The following is a 23505-nucleotide window of genomic DNA, read 5'->3' on the forward strand; positions in this document are numbered from 1 at the left end:
CGCCGCCTGCCCTGCCTCTCTGTGCGCCCCCCCCCGCCACGGTGCCGGGATCTGCCTCCGGTGCCGGCAGCACGTGCCGCGGCTCCCGCCAGGGCCGAGTGGGGCGGAACGGGCTGGGAGGGCAGCGGGGCCCAGCTCATCCCGCCCCGGGCCGGAGCTGCCGTCGTTAGGCTTCAGAGTACACGGGCGGGGCGACCCGGGGGCGGGGCCACACCCTCGCGCAGCAGGACACGCCCCCGGCCTCGGTCCCGGAGCGGGAGCGCGGGGCCTGCGCTCGCCACGTGAGGTCACTTCCGGGCCGTGCCGGAAGCGGCGGGCGGGCGGCCGGATTTGAATCGCAGAGCGCCGCGCGCCCGCTCCGGTACCGGCCCCGGGGCCGCGCCAGGCCCCGCCCCCCCGCCATGCCCATCCGGGCCCACTGCACCATCTGCTCCGACTTCTTCGACAACGAGCGGGACGTGGCAGCCGTCCCCTGCGGGCACACCTTCCACCGCGCCTGGTGAGCGCCCCGCCGGCCGCGGGGCCGGGGCCGCCTGGGGAGGCGGGGGGGGGGGGAAATGTGTGAGCCCCGTAGGGCTGCGGGTCCCGCCGGGGATGGGGGGGGGGTGGGTGGGGGGTGTGTGAGCCCCGTAGGGCTGCGGGTCCCGCCGGGGATGGGGGGGGGGGTGAGCCCCGTAGGGCTGCGGGTCCCCCCAGCCGGTGGCCGTCCCGCCCGGCAGCCCGTTCCCCCGGAGACCCCGCTGGGGCCGCTCCCCTCGGGGGGGGGGGGTTCGGGCGTTGGCAGCGCTTCTGGTACCAGCCGTGGCCCCTTCTCGCCCCTCGGTCGCCTCGTCCCTCTGATCGGCGGCGGCCCCGGCCGCTTTGGCAGCGGTTCTGCTTTGCAGGGGTTGGGGGGGGCTCCTGGAGCCTCGGCTGTGCCGTCGCCCCCCCGGCGGTGGCCTCCCTTCTCCGGGGGGGCCGGTGCCAGCAGATCGCTCCTACACAGGGTGTTTATCTGGAAGGAGCCGCGTTAGCTCATGGGCGAAGCCTCCCAGGCAATTTCATGCTTTTGCTGGAACCGCTTTGCAAGTGTTTGCTGTGGAAGGAAACGGCTCTTCTGAGGAAATACGTTCTCTGCGTGGGGAGGGAGCGGGCATTTGCTGTTCTCCCTAACGAACTTGGAGGCACGATGGTCGCTTAAGCAGCGGCACAGCTCGGGCCCGTTCTCCTCCACCAGCCAGCGGAGAAGGGAGAGCTTCCAAAGGTAACCTGCCAGCTCCAGATTGTTACCCTGCTCCAAAAATAAACCCTTCTGAGTGTGACGTGATGGCTTGGTTGTGAAATGCATTAGTAGCTCTCCTGGGGAGCCTGACAGGTTTATATTCATCGTCTCGGAGCAGAGACTGGCCCGGTCTCCCTTGCTCTGCAGACACGTGTTCGGTGTCGGCGGCACCCTTTGGAGCTGGCCAACCCGGGGGTCTCTCGGCTGTCGTATCCCAATATAGCAGCTCTTGTGCCGCTCCGCGTGTGGATCCGTTCTCTCCTGCGAAGCTGCAGTTGTTCAAAGCCTCTCTCCTAGGGAGATCTGAGCTCTGTAAAAACTCTGCCTTGGTAAAGATAAGCTTGCACGCTAAATTCAGCCGGGAATTGTCTCAGAGGCGAAGGTGGAGTGTGCCTGCTGGAACACGGCGTTCCTGTTACCTGCACCTCTGGACTAAATGTTTGCGTTTCTGTTCTTAGTTTGTAGAAAGGAGTTGCATCCTTCTGTCTCCTGGTGAGTTGGAGGGGTGGCCCCTGGGAGCAGCGCTCCTGGATGTTTAGGAATCACCGTATGTTTTCTTTTCCTTTCTCAGTCTCATCCAGTGGTTTGACACAGCACCGAGCCGGACTTGCCCGCAGTGCAGAATCCAGGTAAACCCATCACCTCCATACACCTCTGTATTTCTATGGCACGATGCTCTGCTACACAGCACCGAGGAGCCGTGGTCTGGGCCTGCGGTGACGCCAGGAAAAGGTTCACGGTATGAAGTGGAGAGAACTGTCCCTCCTCAAAAATATCTCCCCAAAGGCCTAGCGAGTGAACGCCTCTCAGGCACCCTTCTGATCAGTGGGGGTGGTCGGAGGGTGCCCTGCTGCTGTCCTTATTGAAGCTTCTCTGGGAAGGGTCTCTGGGTTTTCATGGCTTTTATTTAGGCTGAGTAAGTGTTGGCATAGTGACAGAAAGGGCTGGAAGGGTTGCATTTCTGGGGTACCCTGCTGCTCGCCGTCAGGTAAGCAGCCCGTTCCGCTGCGCGTGGTCGTTACAATTGAGTCCTCGCTTTGCAGCACTCGGCCTTTCATTGAGAAAAGCAAAGGCCGGGGAGGGAAGGAAAGATGTGCTCTGCTTCTGAGATGGGAAGCCAAGGCTTGGGGATCCAGCGGCTTAATCAGGACCTGAACTTCTTTGAAGTCCCTTGTGTCTCCAGCCTTGATGCCGCCCGTTGGTCTTGGCGTGTAGCGGTTGCGGGAGATGTTGCCTCATGCTCAGATGTAGGCTTTTAGCCAGCTGCAGCTTGGGCTCGTTCTGTGTTTGTGCTTCTTTCTTCCTCTCAAGGTCTTGGCCCTTGTTCCTTCCCTGACTTGTTGATTCCCTCTGTTCTTCACTGCCTCTTACATCTCTGGGTTACCATGGAGTTATCGCGAAATAACATCTTATGTAGCAGTAACTATGCAATTAGCTGGTGTCATGACTGTATATAATACTTAAAACACAAAGCTGTAACTGCATGGGGGAGGTGTGGAGAGCTATCAAATTCAATTACAGCACCTTCTGCCTGCAGAAAGCAGCACGTACTTCTGTCTTAGGATTTGGCATCGTGTTAGCTCAGCGTCAGCTGCTTGGGCCTTAGCTGCCAGAGAACAGACTGCGCTCGATTCAGAAATGCCTGAATCTTTCTGCTGCGGATCGGGAGCTTGGCTGGAGTCACACTCCCAAAATCGAGTTGGGGGGGTCTGGTGCTGCGCTGATAAGCCGAAGCAGAGCATCGTCAGTAGCGGCGTCAAGCACGTGATCTGACTTGCCTTTCACGGCCTTGTGACAAGATGGTACCTTCTCCCATTCCATCTGTCTTCCATATCTGTTGTGTTTCCGTACCTGTGTCCGTCAACCTCTTCCCTCTCTCCTGTGTTTAGGTCAGCAAAAGACACATCATCAACAAGCTGTTTTTCGATGTTGCCCTGGAGGAGCAGACAGCACCGGATGCAGAGACCTTGCAGGTAGTTTGACTGGGGGTACTCTTCTGTTGCGTGATGCTTCAGCGGCTTGGAAGTGTGGCCTGGGCTGCTCGTCCTCTGCCAACAGCTGGTTCCTGAGCTGGTGCTCGCTGTGCTCGTGTTCCAGACCTGAAGCACATCAGTGTCTCCTGCCTGTCTCTGTTCTCCCTCTTGGTCCTCGCCCAGTCTCAGCTCTGTTGTAAGAAAGTCTCCGTGTAGTGGTTTAGAGTTCCCCTTGTCCAAATCTCACGTGGTGACTCAAACCTCCTCTCTGTACTTCACTGCTCTTCCTTCTGGTTCTCACCTTTCCTGGAAACCTCCTGAAGCAGCATCAAATAAACATCCAACTGCTGCTCCTCCCTTGGGCATGAAGCTACAAAGCTTTTCCAAAGGGCAGGAGAAGGAAAATCTGCCGGCATCTGTGGCTCGGTTGTGCACGAGCCCTGCTAACCCCTCTGGAACGAAGGGGCTGTTAGAGGAAGCACCACCTCCTTTACTTCTGTGCTGGTAGGTTTGTTTGCACAGGCTAAGGAAGTGGGGCAAGGTGGTGATAGTCTTGGTTCCCCAAGATAAATTAGGAAAGGGACTGCCTGAAGCTGCACCAGTGGTGGTGGACGGCACTGAGGCTGGGTCCTTGGGGGGAACCTGGCTGGAGCTGGGGTGCTGGGTGATGTTCTTCAAGCACCACCCTTAGGTGCGGAGAGCTGCGAGTGAGAAGGGATGCACGCAGAGCGGCTGTTCTGTGTTCTCCTCCTTTGTTTCGTGTGGATGAAGCATGGCTCCTTATGTCTTGGAGTTATCTGTTCCAAAAAAAAGTAATCGGTTGACCTTGGTATAATGGGACGCTTGTACCCTCTTGTGTTTAGAATCGGCATGTGCAGCAATTACCATAATTAGCAGTTGCCATGACAATGCTATATGTATATTGTATGTTTTTTAAAATAAAGCCAGCCAGACTATAATGTCAGCAGCACTGTCATTCTCGGAGACTGCTAATAAAGAAACTGAAGGCCAAAGTATGTGTGCCAAGGAAATGAAAAAGCATCTCTGGGCACTTGAAGCTGTGTGCCCTAGAAGCAAAGCAATGGCTCGGAGCAGATAAACATTGCCTTTAGTACATATTCAGATCTGTTCTCGCAAGTGTAAATAGATGAGTGAGTCAGAAATGGGTTGACTGGAGAAAATCGCCCTAGAAAAGCTTTCTGTTCCCTCTCACCCCCACCCAGGATCTAAGGTGGGTTCCCCCAGACTTCCCCTCTGGGCAGGCCGTGCTGAAGAACTGCTCCCTTGCTCAAGGGCAGGACTGGAGCTACTCCTATGCAGCAAGCTTGATGGTAACTCACCACGTTCCTACAAAGTTTGTTGTGTGGCCGTCAGAGCAACCAGAGCAACATCTAGCCCTGAGTGTGCAACTTTCTTAATGAGAGCACTGAGGTCACCATCTAATGGGCAAGAAACAAATATTTCCTGTGTAGATTAGCGTAGTTTGTTTGGGTGTTTACTGCCCCGTGCACTGATTCAGGCTGCTGCTGCTGGTTTGTCACCGTTCCATGTTATGTGCTGCCTTATTTCCGGAGGATGTGGAGCACCTTGAGAACATGGGTGACCATCGTGAGTGGGATTTAATGTCCAATTAGACTGGAGTTCTGTCTGCAAAAAGAATTGGTGACTTCCTCAGCCAGAAGTGATTTCACCCGAAAAAGCCCCCAAATCCAGGGTTTGTTGCCAACCAGTGCCTGTCCCTCCAAGAGCCTGGGCGTAGAGTGGTGCTTGGCTCCATAATCAACTGGAGCTGTATCTGTGCAGCCCGCAGATGTCCTGAAATGAGCGTTTGGCCTCCTGCCATGAAAAGGTTGGACTAGGGCGAGGGAGCGTGCTTCAGTGAGCTGGAAAGCTGAGTGCGTAGCTGTTGTCTGATTGTCGTCTAGGGGAGACGAGCTTGGGATGCTCTTCTGAGAACCAGTCTTATGCACCCAGTTATAAATGGTCGGAAGAGCTCCCTCATAAGCTGAAGCCTCTTCCTGTTGTTGCAGAATTATCCAAATTATCTTTAGGATAATAATTGTCTTTGTTATTCCTCGCTCTCACTTCTGCTCTGAAATGTTTACGGTCAAAGGGGTGCTGGGGCTGCTTTGGTTCCCACCACCGGGCATCAGCTTCAACCGAAACACCGGTGGGAACTTGGTTCCCTGGGGCAGCTGCAGACCAGAGGCTGAACACTGTGACGTGTCCAAGCGTTTCTGAGTGCTGAGCCTGGGTTTATCCTGTATTGATCTTAAAGATGGTCGTCAGTGATGAGAAAAGTCTCCACGTGGCTGTTCCCAGAGCAGGAAAAGTGTGAGTTTTGGGGTGTAACACCTCAGTGAGGCTCGTCTGGAACCTGACGCTTCCAGTCGCTTGTGATCTGGGGAGCTGAGAGCCCTTCTTCCACAGGAGACCAGGAGACTTGGGCATGTTCTGCTTGGCAAAAAGGAGGCAGGAGGAGGAGGATTCCTGCCTGTAAACCTGCTAGGGAGGGTGGAAACCTGGGAGGACAGCTGTCTCTGTGTGGTCAGGATAAACTCGTTTGATCTTGGGGAAAATGTGGTCTTGTAACTCAGGCTGGCAGAGAGAGGAGAGCTCCTGTCAGAGGAGTGAAAACTGGGAGCAGTGGTGGAGGACGAGGGATTTCAGATTAAGTTGATGAATGAGGTAAGTTACATAGCTGTCTGCAGTAGCCCAGGATTTCTTTGCTATCATGCTAATTAGCACATCTTGTGAGCTCACTAATCGTTCCTGAATAGGACTCTGAGGAAGCTACTTCAGGATAGTTCCTGCAGCAGATTTAATTCCATGTCAGCCCTCCAGTTGTTGTCCCCCCGGGGGCGAAACCAACTCGGCTCTGCTAGGCTTTGCATTTAGTCCCTTCTGCTTACTGAGCTTTACATCCCATATTCTCTTTCCTGCCTGTATTGTCGCTAGCAGAGCTTCGCTCTGGTCCCGTCAGATCCGTGGTCACTGGTGCTGCTATTCTCAGCTCAGATTTGCATGTAGCGTTCCGGGTTGCACAGATTTGTGTGCTCTGCTTCAGTACTGTGTTGGCATTTTATTGTGGTTTTATTCCACTGCGGTTCCTGCCTGACTTGTTATGTGCTTTCCTCTGCAGTTCTCTAACACAGCTTTTTAAGTCATCTTCTGTTGACTCTTTCCTGTATATATTTCTCTCTCTATTTTTTTATATATATACGCACATATATATTTATATATTGCTCTTCTTTGTAACCTCTCTATACTCCCTTTGGCTATTCGCCAGTGTTCCTAAGTCATATCGCTTCATTATCTATAATTTGAACTATGAGGCACTTGCTGCCTCTTTCTGATCCCTAATGAAGGCATTGGAAACATTTGACTTTCCTCAGACCCTTGTGGCACCCAGGAGATGTTATGTGCCCTCCGTTTGGTATAGATCGGTTTATCGGTGATCTGTTTATGGCCATTCGACTGAGCCGTTGGCTCATATCAGCATCCCGAACCGCAGTGACTTCAGCGTCCGTTGGAATGCTAGCTGCTGCCTTTTGATCGTACGCTCCGTTACCTTTTCAGAGATGTGGACGTGCCCTCCTGTCTCTCACCTGCACCCGAACAAAGTTCATTTCAGTTCAAAGCAACTCTCGATCCAGTTAGTCTGGCAACATCCCTGCCTTATTGCCTTGTTTAGGTAAAACGTTATAAAAATTGTTCCTGTCTGATTTCCTGTGTTTCCCTGAGAGCCTTCCAAAATTATTCAGCTAAAACAAGATGACTGACAGTGTGAGAAACACAAGGTTGACAAGGCTAAGACGAAACTGGGATCTTCTCTTCTCCCCCTGAAAAATGCCAGTTGGAGGTGCTCTTTGTGTTCCCTGCGATAGTACTTGCTTGTAACTTGGTGCTTGCTGTTACCGCGTTCTCTTCTTACCACCTGGCCAGTGCAAATGTCCTGCTGAGAAACCTTTCGGAGCCTTTTAAGATCTGGTGAAAGCTCCTCTGCAGGGCGTTTCCTAATCGGGTTTTCTGTGTTGTGTTTCAGAATGAACTGGACAAGGTGAAGGCTCAGCTCTCCGTGAAGGGTGAGTTCCAGCTGCCGGCGGGGGATCGGCAGCCCACGATCGGCAGGTCCTGGGCTCTGTCTGTGCTAGGTGCTTTGTCCAGGCCTGAGGAACCCCTATGCAGCGCTGAGGGCACAGTGCAGGCTGCAAACTGTTTTACTGGAGCGGTTTCTTCAGAGCTTTTTCCGAAGCGAGACCACCTAAAGCTGTACAAAGCTTGTCTCACAGAGCCGGAGTCCGCAGCCTGGCCTAGCTCTGCTGTAACTGGCGAGCTCTCTGCAAATTTGGAGATGTATATGCAATTTTTTTTTCTGCCCCTCTTCCTAATCGCAAGCTACAAAAGCGCAGCACAGCTATATCTGGAGCAGGCTTGCTGAAAGCAAAACCCTTGGTTTGCTCACTGGGAAACTCACAGCTGCATGTGGCAAAGGCTCTAACAGATGAGGGGGTAAAAGCGGTGCCCAAAAGCAGCAGCGGGAAGGCTTTGGATTTGTTTGGCTGTTGCAGTGCCACATGTGTCACGCGAAGAGCAGACGGATTTCAGTGTGTGCGTTTCCATTTTCCCATCTTTAATTTTAGAGGATGTTTGAGGGAGGCAGGAAAAGCAAAAGCCCTGGAGACTTGTCGATGGGTTTTAAGCATCGTCTGTAGGCAGCCTGTCATCAGAACATGAGTCATGAGCAGCGAAAGGAAAATGTCAGTCTGAGTGACAGAAATCCAAAGACATGCTAGCAGAAGGGGAAAAAAAAAAATCCTTAAAGAATGCTGGGGGCTCACCCACGCCCTGAGAGTCGTCTTTCCTCTGCCTTCCCTGCGTGCACGAGACAGACATGAATAGCCAGTAGAATGAGGATTCGGTCCTTAGCCTGAGAGCAGAATTGGACGGTCTGCACGTCTCTATTCTGAGGCCTGTTCTCTTGCCAGCTTGGTTGAGTTTAGTGACTTGGTAGAGAGCCAGATCTTCTGGGGAAGGTGGCTGGGATTCTTGCTAGGATGTTATCCAAGAAAAACTGCTCGAAGGCCTGCTCATCTCAGCTTCTGGTGAGTAGAGGTTGGATTTGTCATTCCTTGTCCCATTCTCCGTTCATATTGGAAACGAGAAGCTCCTTCCTACCTCCTGCCTCCTTTGCTGTGGGCACTCTGCTCTCTGGTGGTTCTTGTGTATAAATTCTTCGCTTAAAGATGTGCTCTGTGCTGCGCACAGTAGAGGAGCTGTGTAATTGCCAGTCTCTGATCAGTTTGCAAATGGCTCTAGAGGTGCAGAGCTCTGAGCAGACCCAGCAGGCGCTGTGGGAGGCACTCTGAATGAGCTGGGAACTCATTCCTGCAGCACAGAGAGGTTTGACTCCTGCCATCTGCCTCTGACATCCCCGGAGGAGGGGGAAGCCCTAACTCTTTTGGTGGATGTGGAGTCCCTGCAAATGCAGGGGAGCATCTCCAGGCTGTGCTGCCTCTGGTGAGGAAGGGTTATTCAATGGAGAAAAAAATGCTTTACTCAGAAAGAAATCTGTGTTTCCCCAGCCACCTGCGTGCTTCTGCTGGGATATGTTCCTCTCTCCTTCCCCAGTCCCACGTGGGTCTTCTACTGTCTGATGGAGCAGTGAAGCTGCACTGCAGGTCATGCTTCCATGGGATGTGGTGGCACAGTTTGAAACTGGATTGCTTGGAAGGAGAAACGGCTTTTTGGAAAGGCACGAATTGGCTTTCCACTATCATCTGGTGGGAGCCACGGACGATTTTAGCAAAGACAGAAGATGCTGAGCAGAAGACTTTACCCTGCTCTCGGTGGGGTTAGACAGAGGGGTTGCTGCTTTCCCTCATTGCCCAACTGCTTCGAGCTTTCCAGTGATGCTGGCTGGTCCCTGCTTAGGTCTGTCAGCACCTGATGGTGGTCGTTGCTTTGTGAGCTGTTCTTCCCTTGTCTAGTCAAAACAAATTGAAATCTGGTGGTCAGAGACATGTGCTTTATTCCTGGATTGCCTGCCTGGGGAGGAACAGCAGGACTCAAAGGTTTTGTGACCTGCAGAAAGTGGGTGCTTTTGGGAATATCCTTAAGCTGTTGCGTGTCCTGCAAAGTCCCCGGTGCCCAGCAGAGCTCTGCTTTACTGCCTCTTGCCCTTCGACGTGGTGCCGTGGTGAGGGTAGCTGCAGCAGCGTGGTGATGCAGCAGCGCGGTGGATCGCTGTACGCAGCCGCCCGACGGCCCCCGAAGGGCTTCCCCACGTGCGAGGCTCCGTGTGGAGAGGCTGGGCTCGGGGCTCTGCTCTCCAGCTCCATGACAGCTCCGTGTACCTCAGGAACAGCTCTCCCTGTGCACGCCTGGCTGCGAGTGAGAGCATGCAAGAGTTAAGATGCATCAGCTTAATGCTAGCAGGGCTGGCACTGGAAAGCTATTAAAAGGAACTTGTTATCTTTAGTAAAGAAAAATCTTGAAGCCTGCTGGCACTGGGAGAAGCAATTGCTGAGTACAGACCCTGGTGCAGAGCACTTAGGGAAATGGCTCTCTACAGGAACGGCCAGCTCCTAGCAGCCTGGAGCCAGAGACTGCAAGCAGCGTCTGTTTGTTGTGCTCCTGCTGCTGCGGGGCAGCTGAAGTATGGGTTACCGGGCTGTGACCTTTTCCTTTTTTTTTTTCTTTTCCAGAGAAAGAAAAGCGGGAATGCCAGGCTGTTGTGGATGGGCTGAGGGACACTCTGGACGTGCGCAATGCCACGATAGAGTCGCTCCAGAAGGTGCTGGGAGAGACAGAGATGCTGTGCTCCTCTCTCAAGGTACCTTTCCTGTCCCCGCCCAGACTTCGGCACTAACCATTGCACAGTCAGTGTTAGTTTTGTTGAAGATCTCTGCAGGCCCTGCTAACAAAGAGATTGCGCTGGTGGGATTTTGGATCTGGTGCCTCGAGACAAACGTCTTCTTGATCTCAATGATGGGAGGGCAGTGGAGCTGGGTTTGCATTTTGGTTTTATTAATCTGAAGCAAGTGGCGTCGCTGGTCTCGAGATCCTGAGTGCGTTCCACCCGGGGGTGATTCCATAAAACCCAGGCCTGTGGTTCGCGTACGAGTGGCTGCGTGCTGAAGGCGGAGGTGGCCGGAGTAGGGGAGAGACGCCAGCCCAGCCTGGGGGACGCTGGCTGGGCCGTGCTAATAAGGTAGCAGTGTGAACCAAGTGTGGGAACCGGCCCCAGCGCCCCATTGCTGAAACACTAGCTCCCTGTGGTAGAATGTTCTTCTGAAATGGGTTTAGGCCAGGCGGGATTCAAGGAAAATTAGTTTCTTAGTTTGACTGGAGGAGAAATCAAACTGAAATATATGGAGGGGGAGCTGCAAGCTTCAGCTGAGTGGGATTTGATCCAGCCAACTCTCCTGTCTCTGTTCTGTTGCCAGGGCTTTCCTTCAGTTAGGTTAGTAATGTGTGAAGTCCAGGGATCAAATATTCCTGTTGTGTTTCAGAGTGCAGTGACTCAGTGTGTAGTCATGTACTGGGCATAAACAGCAAGTGGAAGGGGGTAAGAGCAGGAGCAGGTTTGTCGGGATGTCTTGTAGTGAACAGAGCGACTTTGCCTTGGTGGTGGGCTGGGCAGTCTCTGCTGCGTGGAGGTGAGGTGCCCGTCACAAGAAGATGGGGTTCAGGTTGTGAGCTGCAGGCTGAAAGGGAGAGTAGAGATCAACTGCACTTCCTCAGATCTCTGTGGCTCAGGCTATTGGGTCTCCAAGGGGCATCGAGCAGGCCTTGCTGTGAGCCAGCACAACTTTTTTTTTTTTGCCTGACCATGGGATTATATCTGATCTGCTTGGGTGTAAAGGCAGCCGGGGTCTGTGCCATGCCAGAGACGCTCCTGGGATCCCGGGTGTACCAGTGGCAGGATAATTCTGCAGAAACAGTTGTGACAGTGGAAGCTGGTGGTTGCTGCTCAACTCGACATCTCTGTGGCTGGCTTTCCTACCTGGCACCTCTGGAGGAGGCTCTATGGTTGTCTTGCCTGTTGCAAAACCCTCTGTGTATGATTAAGTCCATTTAATGAAAGCTGGGCAGGGCAGAAGGATTAGGGACCTGGAGGTATCTTTTCTGTGCTGTACAGGGTTTCCCAGCTGAATGCCAAGAACTTATATATAATGTCTTATACTGCATCATTAAAGATTAAAGCACTAAACTTCTGCAGTGAAAATACAGGCTTAACTAGCTGTGGCGCAGGTCAAGCCTACAGTCTGCGAGCCGTTTGTCTTCTGCTAGCGCTGTCAGCTGCTGCTGAACTTTTGTGTGAGAGTTTGCTGCTGTTTCAGACTGTCTGAGGCTAGGGACTCTGCTCCAACCTGGCACAAAATGCTGCTTTTGGGCATCTGAAGTGTAGAGAGCTTTGGTTAGGAAAAGCCAGAGATGGGCTGTGCTTAAGCAAGACTGACGTGTGAGCCTGCAACACTGTCCCTCTGCACAGTCCCGGCAGTTCCACAGCTGTTTGGTTTCTGTGGCAGGAAGCAGATAAAATCCTTTAACTTGTGCATGGAAGGGAGCTTTACGAGGCGATGGTCTTCGGCCAGGCCTCTCCCTGGAGTCAGCACTGCGCTGAAACCAGGCCCAGAGCCTCCTGAAGCTGCTCTGCGAGGTGCCCAGGCACACACGAACCTAAACAACGTGGATACATTGGAATGGTGCTAATTCAGGCCAGCTTTCCTCTGTCCCCTGCCACGCTGCGGATCTGTGCTTTTTCGGCTTGGCTGAGGTTCTCTGTTACTGCTGCCTGCTACTGGAGAGCCGGGAAGGCGATGGCTGCAATAGACTTGCAGCCTCTCCAGGCAGGTGAGAGAAGTGCCTGGCTGGGTGTCTGATTTGGCTGAGGTCTCCCAGAAGAGACCCACTCCGCATTCCTATTTATTTTTTAAGCAGCTAACAGCAAGGAGAATTGGGAGGCTAAAGCAAGGGAATCAGCTGTGTGTGGAGGAGAAAGCAATAGCAAGGTTTGCTTGCTGTGAACTCCCTTGCTTTTGAAAACAAATTTTTGCTGCGGCCAGGGTACCGCACAGCCCCATGAATGCTCCCAGCAGAAAGGAGCCTACGGTGCAGTTTCAGTGCCAGACTCGTCTTGTGATTAGTGCCGAGACCCTGCTGCGCTTGCAAGGAGCGGAGCTAGGGGTGCAGCGGGGAGGGAGCTAAACTCTCCGTAATCCTGGGCTGCTGAGGTGGTGATAGCATTAAGAGCCAATGTACGCTCCCAGATGCCCGCAGTGCGCATAAGCCAGGATGTTTCTCTAACAATCCCTGGAGCCTTTCTAATGGTCTGTGTGCGCTTGCTTCTCTGCAGAAGCAGATGAAATTCCTGGAGCAGCAGCAGGAGGATAACAGAAGTTCAAAGGAGGAGGCCCGCCGTCTGCGGAACAAGCTGAGAACCATGGAGCGGTGAGATCCTGGGCTTTGCAGGCTGGGGCTGCATACCCCTCTCCTTCTCAGAGAGGGAGGGACAGGTCCTGCTGTGCCTGCTGCAACGTCCACCTCCACATGCTGGGTCGTCTTACCCCATAAGGTTGGAAACTGCTGCATTAGCAGGCCTGCTTTTGCCCCGCTATATTTCCAGACAGCTGCTCTCCCTAAACAGCAGCAAGGCATGGTACTGTGTACAGACCGGCCTCATCTGTAGTGCTTCGAGCATGGCTCTGTGCCATTCCTGTTCTTGGAGGGCGCTGGGGCAGAATCCCAGCTCGGGAACAGTCAGCCACAGGGCTATAAGGCCCAAGAGCTGGGACATCGGCCCCACGTGCAGTACGTGCGTACAGCTGCCCCTTCTCTAGTCTTTCCATGCAGCGCTACCCTTCCCTAGCCAAAAGCCCTGCTTGTGGTGGGGCAGTTGTCGCTCTCTTCCCGCCACGACACCCAGAGTGCCTGCAGCAGGAGCTTAGGCTGCATCAGCTCCTGGGGGGAAGCAGGGCTCCGATCTCTTTCCCAGCTCTGTTTGTGACTCATGAGCAGAGGGTATTTTTTATTTTGTGCAGGATTGAGCTGTTGCTTCAGAGCCAGCGCCCCGAAGTGGAGGAGATGATCAGAGAGATGGGAGTCGGGCAGGCAGCGGTGGAGCAGCTTGCGATCTACTGTGTCTCGCTGAAAAAGTAGGTGCTGCGGCTTGGCACAGCTGGCTCGTCCCGTCCTGGCTGTGCCTGGGGAGAACCCTCTGCCGAGAGCCGGCAGGCACGCGGGCTCTGCGGGGCTCTCGCCTGCTTGGGCCTCCACTGGGTTTTGACTGACAGATCCTGGGGACCTAGATTGGAGCCTGTCACACTGAACCGTTCCTGTTGTCACTGTAGTGACATGCATGTCACCATGGGAACTGTCTCCAGAGTTGTCAGCACACCTATGAGGTGATGATGGTTATTCCCTCTGCTCTCCTCTCATGCCTGAGGGGGAAATGAGCGGATGAGGGGCTCCGGGTTGTACCCTCTGCTGCATTGCACTGTGCCGCTGTGGCCTCGAGCGCTCTCTGGCAAGGCAAATCTGCGGTGCTGCCCTCCCCTACCTGGAAATCCATCTGGTCCTGCTGGGTAAAACCACAGATTCTTTGGGGCCGTTCTGATGGCAGCTGAATAACCGCAGCTTTGATACAAAGCTGTAATGAGGCAAGTGTCCCTGTGGCGTAATTGGGAATGAATGTGCACGGCCAATAGTGTGAAATCTCTGAAAAGTCACTTAAAGCAAATTCCCCTATTTGCTGCCAGCGTGGAGGCTGCTCTGTTGTCTGTCTGTCTTTTCCACTGGCAACTGAAATGTCTCTGGATCTGGTTTCCATTTTACTGGTGAAATCTGTTCTCAGGCATGGTACCCCATGCAGCTTTCTTTTCCTCCCCCGTGGCGTAGCGATGTGTTTGACACTGTTGGTCACTCAGCTCTGTTCCCTAAAGGGCTTTGTGTCTCCTGGGTTTTCTTTGGTGGCCCTGCAGCTGCAGAGATTCAAATTAAGGGTCTTGGCTTGTCTCTGAGAAGTTCTAGCTCAGTCCTCTCGCAGACAGCGTGACTCTTCTGGTCTCTTTGCAGGGAATATGAAAACTTGAAGGAGGCTCGGAAGATCTCTGGTGAGATGACAGAGAAGCTGAAGAAGGAGCTGTTTTCTGTCAATAGCAAGGTAAAGGGAGGGTGTGAGTCGCCAGGACGACATCTGGTCTCTAGATCCCTGTCAATAACTGTGGCGTGAGCCCTCTGCAGTGACCCTCTCCCACACTGAGCATTGCTTGAGTGGTACAGGTGGTGTGGAAGTGTCAGGCCGGGGTTTCTGGGTCAAGGTGTGATGCTGCAGCTCGTGGGCTGTTGTCAGGAGCGCAGTCTCTGTGGACGCTGGTGGGGCAGCGTGTGCAGAGCCAGCCAGAGGTTGGCAGGGAGCCTGGACTGGCAGGCAGCAGCAGGCAGGTGCTCCACTGCTTTCACTGGGCTCTGGAAGCAGCACTGCTTTCATCCTGCCACACTGCCGACCAGAGCTAGCTCAGCTGCCGGCCCCTCCTGCTGCAGAATCGGGCCCCTGGGAAAGGTGGGAAGGGGTGGGAAGCCCTGCCTGGGCTAGTCCTGACCTGGCGCAGAGCTTGGAGCTGCTGACACATCTCTGTTGCTGTGCTCCCCCTGCTCCAGGCTCTGTCAGGAGTTGTTTTCTGTCAGTTCTGGTAGCAAGTCCCCTGAGAAGCGTGTGCGTGCAGCCTCGCTCTCCAAGGGGCAGGTGTTCCCTGGGGCATGCCCGGGTCCAAGCTCACAAAGGGAGAGACTGTGGGTGGATTTGGCCTATTTTTGTTACCTGGCCATAGCTGTTGTGGTCTCCTCAAATGGAGAAGGAGGTTCTCTGATTGCTGTGCTGCTCCCCAAGTGAGTTAACCCCCTACGTGAGGTGCTGCTGCAGGAATCTGCCTGCTTCTGACTGAGTCAGTCACCGGCTTCGGTCAGGAGGATGCGAGTCGGTGCAGTCAGGCTCCGGCCTTGGCTGACAGAGAGCTGACTGTACCGACACTTTGTGGGCTGGCCCGGACTCCTGAACCCGCAAAAACCTCTGATGTGGGAGCAATCCACTCCTCGACCCCTGCTCCTGGCGTGCTTCCCTGTTGAATCAGGCTTGTCCATGTGCCAGTACTGCTGATGCACAACCATCCTCCAGCCTGTGGTTTGTGATTCCTGTGCTCTGGTGTGTCCGAAGTCCTGCAGGAATTCAGAATGCAGCCACCAAGTGTCAGAGCAGGGAAAATCTGCTTGGAAAAAGCTGTAGGAAGGTTTGTGTTGGGCTAAGCAGCCCTGGAGATCCCTCTGCAGGCAGCTTGAGGAAATGGGCAGGCATTGGATTGCTCCGATACAGGAGAGATTGGTCAGACTGCCACAGGAAAATCCAGCCCTGAAACAGAGGGAAGTAGCATGTGCTGCAGAGCACGCCGCTTTCATGGGGGGTCTGCAGTCTACCTGTTGTAACCAGCACCCTGCTTTTTGGGGATGTTTGTTCTGCAGCTGCAGAAAACAGTTTCAGAGTTGGAGAGCACAAAGGACGAGTTAAAAAGCACCCAGAAGGATCTGAAGAATGCGGACAAGGAGATCTTGGTGAGAATATCAGTCCTTGGTCTGCAGTAACTGGCAGCTGGCCATGGCCTGCAGCTGTAAAGCCAGGAGTTATGCTGGCTCTTGCTCAGTGACTGTTACCCAGCCCACCTTACCTCTCTTATCTGCCCCTCCTTTTCCCTCCAGAGCTTGAAGAAGAAGATAGACATTCTGCAGGATACTCTGAAAGTCCCATCTGTAACCAGAGAGACCCTCAGTCGACTAGTCTTTGAAAGGTTCGTGAAGTGCATCCTCAGATACAGGCCAAGGAAGGAGATGGCAGGTCCAGCGAAAGAGCTGACGGTTTGGTTGGGGAGGCAGAGACTTGCCACTCTGGCAGGCATCACAGTAGCATGGTCGTTTTGCTCCTTGTATCCTGTTTTGTTTTTCTTTTTTTTTGTTGCTGACAAGATGGTGTTTGGTTTACCAGGTAAAAGTGTGTGTTTTGCAGGAGTCAGGTCGGGATGGGATGGAAGAACAGGCTAGTTTTTGACAAACTCTTTGTCACTTTGTCATGCCAGGGGAAATACCCCTACAGCTGCTCTTCTCATTGCCTCAGAGTTGGCCTTCCAGTGAGCATGCCCCGGTGTATGGGGACCGAGATCTTAGCCAGGTGGAGGAACCTAGCCTGAAAAATGGCATTTTTACATTTTTATCAAGCCCTTTTTGAGGAGCCTGTGCTATTACCCTTGTACGGCAAGCTGGGTTGTGCATGCAGAGCGGCAGTGTGCCAGTGTGTTTCCCTGGGCTTGAGGTCCTGCTGTTATAGCACAGGTGTGAACAGTATTTTGGGACATTGACTATAAACTCTGGGATTCACATTGTCCTTTCTGTGACTTGTGAGCAGAATGGGGCTCTGATCCTGGTCCCGTTGCTGTCTCACAACTCAGTCGCGTAGCGTGCAGCTCTGCCTTCCTCTCGTCTGCTGGGTGGCAGGCAGCGGCTTCCTGATGGCTGACGCTTTGCGTGGCCTTGCAGCCCCGCTCCTGTGGAACTGCGGCACCCGAAGCTCCACCGCCCGGCTCACAGCGATGAGATCAATCTAGATGCTACTTTTGATGTGGACACCCCTGAGCATCAGCCCTGCAGATCTCTCTCCAGCCCTGCAAAAAGGCAGAAGCTGGATAAAAAGCCGTGAGTTTTCCATCCTCTTTCTTCTTCTAAAGGAGATGAAAGTCTTGCTTCTTTGGAAGTTGCTGTGTGAGATCAGATAGCTCTCCAGCTGCCTGATGTCGTGCTGCAAGTTTCATCGTCATTTGCTTGGCCTTGTCTGTCCTTGCCAGCTCCACTTGAACAATAAATCTCTGCTGATTTCCTCCCTGGGCTTCTTACAGGCCTCCTGTGGTAAACCTGGCGAAGAAAGTTCTGAAGGAAACAGTGGAGGTAAGAGGACTAATCTTGATTTCTGTATCACCTCTTTGATTCTGCTGTTAATAAGCTTGGGATAAATGACCCATTTTCTCCATGTAGAAGACGCTGTGACCGTAGGCTGGCCCATCTATAGAACCACAGTACACGCTTCAAAGTGCTTTGCTTGCCTGTCTCCTAGAAACACTGTTACTGCTGCCTCAGGCCTCCTGGAATTGGGCAGGAGAGGGAGGATGGGGACCCACGTGCTTCTTGCTGATTATCCCCCCTCAGATGTGCTTGGTGAACACAACGTGGGGCTGACCGCAAGGGCTGTGGGGTCAGCTAAGGGGGCTGTTCTGCCAGCCGTGCTGGGTGCGGTGTTCTGCCTCCCCGGTGCTGCTCCGCGCGAGCCCCGGTGGGAGGTTTGAAGCTGCTGTGCTTTGGCCTGACGTGTGGCACAGCAGTAACTATTACCCTAAATAGCTGTCTGTGTCGTTAGTGCTCCCTGTGTGTGGACTGAATTTGGCAGATCATGCTGGTTAAAGGGCTTTTCTCATTGTTTTGTGGGACAGAACTGGGCAGATGATCTGGAGGATGACGCTCTTAAAGGACTCTTGCCAGCATTCATCAGGAACTCTGTTCTCTCCAAGAAGCCATCTTCGGGTAGCTTGCTGGGTCCCCACAAGAACGTGGGCACTGTAAGTATGACTGTCCAGTTGGTGAGCTTGTCGAGGGCTGGCACTGCGCGCCTCTGTCCTGAAGTGACCCTATGGGAGGAAGCGAATCGGGCTTTTACCTTGCCACGTACAGTGTGTGGAAAATAAATCTCGGAGCATGACCTGGCTACTTCCCAGTCCTGCAGAGCTCTGGGGATGACAGATGCTCATTCCCTTCCTGGCGGCAGATTAAACAGCCCTCTGTGTCCCATTCCTCCGCCTCTTTGGAGCTTTGGGTGTTTTCCTCATGTTCCTCAGTCCCAGTGACAAAATCCTAAGCCTTGCTGTTGCTTGGAAGGCTCAGCTTGCTTCAGAAAGTACCCGAGATACTCAAACTTTACTAATGCCCTTGGGTCTGTCTTTTTCCAAAGGTAAGGGCTTAACACAAGTACTGAGTGTGTCCAGGTGCTCGTAAACCCTCCCCAGAACCCGTGGCCTGCAAGGCTCCCCTTTCCCCATAACCGACACGAGGAGAGGTAGCCGAGGCTCTGTGCTGCTACTCCGGGCTCATTTCTTTCTCTCTCCTAGGTGAGGATGGGCTATGATGGCTTGGGAGGCAGAACAAAGTTCATACAGCCTGTATCCTTTCTTGCAGCTCACGTGGCAGTAGTGATGCTGTAGGGACCTCATCTCTGTTCCTCCTCTTTGGTCTGGGCCATCCTGGGGAGTCCTGCCCCCCAGCCAACAAAAAATGGGCTGGGACCCTCAAGGAACCATCAGATTTCTCTCTGAGCTCAGCAAAGGCATCGAGGACCTGAACTTGCTGAGAGCGTTATCAGTGGTGGCTCGTTCAGAGAAGCGTATCGACTGGAAATCGGTGCAGTTTGCAGGGACTGCCTGTGCCCTGGGGATCTCTGAGCAGCAGCGTAGCGCAGCCTCTTCCGGCCGCGTGCCTGCCAGCCTGTGCGGCTGAAGAGCTTCGTTCCTGTGGGACGCTGCTGCTCTGCTGCGCCTGTCCTGGCGGGCAGCCCTGCAGCGGGCGAGGAGCTGCTCTGACTCCTGCTCCTCACGCAAGAGCAGCGTCCCCTTCCCCTGCGGAGGCTGCCCCTCGCCTGGCAGTACTCCGGGGTGTGTGGTGCCCCTATGGCTCTGACCTCCTGGGGCTGGTTTTGAGGGGAGTTTTTGCTCTTTGTAGAAAACCAGGAGGCTGAAGCACAGAAGCGATCAGCCAGAAGGTGTGACCTGCTGGGAAGCTTTGGGCTGCTGCTCCCGTGGCCTGTGGTGGAGGTACCCAACGGCAGGGAGATGCTTGGGCCAGACCTCTGGGGCCAGATGTGCCCACGCTACCAGGCTGAGGTGAATGGAGAAGGTGGGCAGCCATTCCGGCGCTGCCCCTCGCACGTGGCTGATGGAGGAGCAGCTCGTTGCTCTAAGCCTGAGTGCCGTAGGTGTGCTGGTTTGTGTAACCCTGCAGTTCTGCTAGCCTGCGCCTGCCCCTGCCCCTCACTGCTGCAGCGAGTGGCTGGTCACAGACCTCTTGCACTTCAGGGATGTTGGTTTTGCCACTTGTGTGTCTCTGAAGATTTGGATGATGCCATGTGAGTTAAAGAGTTTCTCTTTGGGTGCAGATGTGTGGCTAGGTCCCAGGTCTGTGTTTCTGGCTGGCCTGCAGCAGGTATTGGATCACTTGTGTCCCCAGGGCCTTGGTCCGTGCTTTCCTTGACAGTTTTACCTCCAGACAAACCTGGCAGAAATCCGTCCGTTAGCAGTGAGGAGCAAGAAGAAGGTCTCCAGGCTGGTGTCTGCAGCTCCCTCCACGTCTTCCTCCAGCAGCAGCCAAGCCAGGCTGGACAGTTTCCTGCAGTGAGAGCCCCCGCGTCCCGGGGAGTGGCCGGGCAGGGCGGCTGCAGGGCAGAGCGTGGTCGCCCGGAGCCTGGCACGCAGCAATGCGCAGCCACCGCTGTGCGGGGGGCTCCTGTTTGCAAAACACTGATGCGGTGTTGCGGGTGAGGTGAGCTGCCCTGGGGAGAATCCTGGCCTCGCAGCAAGCTGCCAGGAGACCAAGCCTCTGCCTAATGTTTGGACTGATTTACCCCCTCATTTTAGCCCTCCTCCCTCCTATTTTCATGTAGAATAAACAGGGTTTTCTCTTTTTCTGGCCTGCTCAGAGCTCTACAGTTGCTGTTGGGCTCTGACATCAGGGGGAGCTGCACTTCTTGGATGCAGCTGCAAGCTTGAGATGCGGGAAGGGTGTCTGGGATGTCAGTCTGGAGCAAGAGCGGAAGAGACCCGGACCAGCTCTATGCCTGGTGTAAACAGTTCCAAGGAAATTTCCTGGAGGAAGAAGTGTGCAGGGGACAGAGCAGCGCTGGCCTGCGTTGCTGCGGTGTGGCTGTGTATTGGTCATCAAATTAAACACCTTCCCTCTGCTGCAGGCCCATGTGAAACTCATTTATGAATTTCTATTTTTTTAAATGAGATTGTAGAGGCTGTTTTGTTCTTTTGAAACTGGTCTGCCTTGTGATTTGAGGGTTTGGAAGGGCCTGAAGTGCTGGAGAACTGCTCCCTTCAGGGATGGGGAGACTGATGGGGCTGAACCTGTCTGAGCTTCTTCAGCTGGGGATGGGGGGGCAGGAGCTCCCCTCTTGCCCCACGGCTGTAGCAGGGGGCAGGAGCTCCCCTTTTGCCCCACGGCTGTAGCGGGGCTGTGCAAGCTGCAAGGAACAGACGTGGTGAGGTACCTCGCTATAGCACTCTGCACTGTACAAATTTGGATGTTCCCCACCTCCAGCTGCTTCAGGCCGGAAGCCTCCATACCCGGGCTGGCTAAAACCATGTCTTTAAGGAATAAACTATACTGCACACTCGTTGACACAACTGGCTCCTGAGTGGTTTCTTCCCTGTTGCGGCTCAGGGTGGAGGGCTGAGCTCAGGCGGTAGCATGGGGGTGATGGATGCGCCTGATCCTCCTGCAGCCTCGGGTGCCGGCCCTCGGGAGAGGGGAAGGGCTGTGGTGGGGTGAAGCCGTGATGAAAGCGGTGCCAATCCCCAGCGCAGCGAGCAAGGCAAATGATGGTGGAACATGAACTGTTTCTTGCCTGCGTCACGTGGGGGTGACTGCTGAACAATGTGGAAGCGGTGGAGGGGCCGGAGGAGCGTGAGGAGAAGGTTCCGAGGGCTGGAAAACAAGCTTGGTGGGAAGCAGGAGGACTTAAGCAGGGTTAATTCCTGAGGAGTCAGGGAGAGGCTCTGCAGGGAGCCTTCGCGGAGCCTTCGCTGACCCTCCTGCCTGGTGCGCTCGTCTCCTGGAGGCGGGTACCCCACGGGTGCACCCTGGGCCTCCGCGCTGGGGGGCTGGTGATGTGTGGGCACCCGTGACGGCAGAGCCAGCCCCAGCCTGCGGTGGGGGGACGGGGAAGGGCTTTGTCCCGCTTTGGGGACCCGTCGGAGCCTGGGGTATGGTATTTGCACCTGATGAAGCCAGCCCTGTCCCCTGCTCGGCTCCAGCCCCAGGGCCACCCTGCGGGCAGGCCTGGGGGGTTCAACCCGGGGGCTGCGCAGCCCAGCGCCCCCTCCAGCAGCGACAGCCAGCGCTGCCGTCTCCATCCAACTTCTGCTGGGCCTGTTGCCTCCCATCGCTTTCATCTGATTTCTGTTGGAAAATAAACTCACCCCAGGCCAAAGAGTCCCCCTGCGCTGACTGCGGTGAGCAAGGGACCTTCATGGCGGTGTCCCTTGGTGTTGGCTCTGCCCACTGCGCGCCTGGGCGGCCGTTCCTCCATCTCCCACCGCCTCCTAAGCTGCCCTTGCCGGAACTGCTTTCCCGGGCTTTGGCACTGAGGCAACTTTAACCCGGGGTTTAAAGTGCCCTGGCTGGGCAAAGAAACAAATAAAACCAACAAAAACCCCAGTGGAAGCAGCTTCTGACGTGGGGTTTGTTGCGTTTTGTTGCGTTCACGTGTTGCCCCGCCAGACCCAGAGCCTTTTTGCTCTTGCTCGGTGATGATTTTGGCTCCTCAAAGGCCGCCTTCTCCCCCTCTACTACTCGCTTTACACCCCGCAACATGCCCCGAGCGGGACGGCAGCGAGCCCAGCCCCAGCCGCAGCCAGCGCCGCTTGCGGGGACGCGTGGGGCCCAGCAGCCGGTGGCCAGGGGCAGAGGCGCCGTGTCCCCGGGGTGTGTGGGAGCCACCTTTCATTTCGGTGGGGTCCGAGCTGAGAGCGGCCCCACTTTCACGTTGATTTTAGGATTTAGCGCGTGCGTGGGGTGGCGCTCAGCCCGTCGGGAGAAGCTGCCGGCACGGTGTGAAACCTCGGGAGCCCGGGCCGGGGGGCGGGCTGGGGGGGCGGCTGTCCCGGGGGGTCCTTCCCCTGCTCCCCCCGCCGGGCCTGATCCTGGCAGCGGGGCGGGGGCGGCAGCAGGAGATGGAGCGTGAGGCCGCGGGGTGGCAGCAGGGGACAGGCAGCAGAGGGACAGGCAGCAAAGGGACAGGCAGCAGGGGACAGGCAGCAAAGGGACAGGCAGCAAGGGACAGGCAGCAGAGGACAGGCAGCAGGGGACAGGCAGCAAAGGGACAGGCAGCAAGGGACAGGCAGCAGAGGACAGGCAGCAAAGGGACAGGCAGCAGGGGAAAGGCAGCAAAGGGACAGGCAGCAAGGGACAGGCAGCAAAGGGACAGGCAGCAGCACTGCAGCCCCCGGGTGGGCAGGGGCCGGGGGTGCTGAGCCCCTCGGGATGGCCTCTGGGCCGCAGCCTGTTCCCCACACCCGCCCCGTGGCACCCAACCCCTGCCAGCCTCCCGCGGGAGCCGTGCTCTGCAATTACTGGGAGCTTTAATTATCGCCTCTTCTCATTAACTACCGGCGAGATCCGGGTGAGGTGTAATTGTGCTGGCCCGGTGCATGGTGGGAGTCCCCAGCTGGGCTGGGCGCTCTCCCATAGGTACCTGTGCTCTCTGACCTCATCAAGCAGCCTGTGACCTCATGCAGAGAGGCTGAAGGCTGTGTGACCTAATGGGGAAGGGGAGGTGGTGGTTGGCTGGGTTCCCCGTGACCTCCCTGGGGAAGCTGGGTGCTCACTGGCTGAGCCCGGATCTTAGGGAGAGCCTGTGAGCCCATTGGTTGGGCCCTGTGACATCATGGCAAAGCAACGATGATCACTGGCTGAGCACTGTGTGACCTTGTTGGCCGAGGGCTACATCACCTCGTCGGAGAGCCTGTGACCTTACATCAGGGCCAGCGTGCTCACCCACTAGGCCCTGTGTGACCTCACTGGGGAGCCTGCGACCTCACAGGGAGCTAGCTGCGTGCCCATTGCCTGGCAGTGAGTGCCCTCCTGGGACAACCCATGACGTCATGAGGTAGCAGGGTGCTCCTTGGTGTGTGACACCCCGGGGCCGCCCATGACCCTACAGGGAGCAGGACAATGACTGGCTGGCAGGGTGCGACATCGTAAGGCAGTCCATGACCTCACAAGGGCACGGGACGCTCATTGCCTGGCAGGATGTGACGTCCTGGGGCAGCACATGACTTCATAGGGGAGGGGGAGGCTCATTGGCCGGTAGCATGTGACATCCTGCAGCAGCCCGTGACCTCATGGGTGAGCGGGTGCTCATTGGCTGTCAGGGTGTAACCTCATGTGGGACTGAGCGCTCATAGG

General features: G+C 55.3%; 1 protein-coding gene across 3 annotated transcripts; it reads left to right on the forward strand.

The window, feature by feature from the left end:
- Positions 1–259: 259 nt before the first annotated feature.
- Positions 260–20720, forward strand: TRAIP (TRAF interacting protein). 3 transcript variants are annotated; one of them, XM_054838811.1, is made up of 15 exons: positions 260–499; positions 1833–1890; positions 3151–3234; positions 7280–7319; positions 9942–10069; positions 12596–12690; positions 13281–13394; positions 14314–14401; positions 15754–15843; positions 15988–16076; positions 16819–16974; positions 17175–17223; positions 17763–17888; positions 18435–18485; positions 19585–20720. In XM_054838811.1, exons 1-15 carry the CDS (start codon positions 402–404, stop codon positions 19711–19713), a joined length of 1395 nt encoding a protein of 464 aa, XP_054694786.1. In that variant the 5' UTR covers positions 260–401; the 3' UTR covers positions 19714–20720. The 3 variants fall into 3 exon arrangements, with proteins under 3 accessions (XP_054694786.1, XP_054694787.1, XP_054694788.1); XM_054838812.1 differs by lacking the exon at positions 260–499 and adding an exon at positions 1660–1753 and having other exon boundaries at positions 19585–20206; XM_054838813.1 differs by lacking the exons at positions 260–499; positions 1833–1890 and adding an exon at positions 2873–3063 and having other exon boundaries at positions 19585–20206.
- The last annotated feature ends 2785 nt before the right edge of the window (positions 20721–23505 follow it).

This window comes from Grus americana, chromosome 11 (genome assembly GCF_028858705.1).
Source record: "Grus americana isolate bGruAme1 chromosome 11, bGruAme1.mat, whole genome shotgun sequence".
In the NCBI taxonomy this organism is placed as follows: Eukaryota; Metazoa; Chordata; class Aves; order Gruiformes; family Gruidae; genus Grus; species Grus americana.

Excerpts from the sequence above, each read along its gene's own strand:
- TRAIP (XM_054838811.1), top strand. The coding sequence starts at position 402 with ATGCCCATCCGGGCCCACTGCACCATCTGCTCCGACTTCTTCGACAAC. Across the intron at positions 17,224-17,762 it reads TTCTGAAGGAAACAGTGGAG|AACTGGGCAGATGATCTGGA; the intron begins GTAAGAGGACTA and ends TTTGTGGGACAG. Across the intron at positions 17,889-18,434 it reads CCCACAAGAACGTGGGCACT|GTGAGGATGGGCTATGATGG; the intron begins GTAAGTATGACT and ends TCTCTCTCCTAG.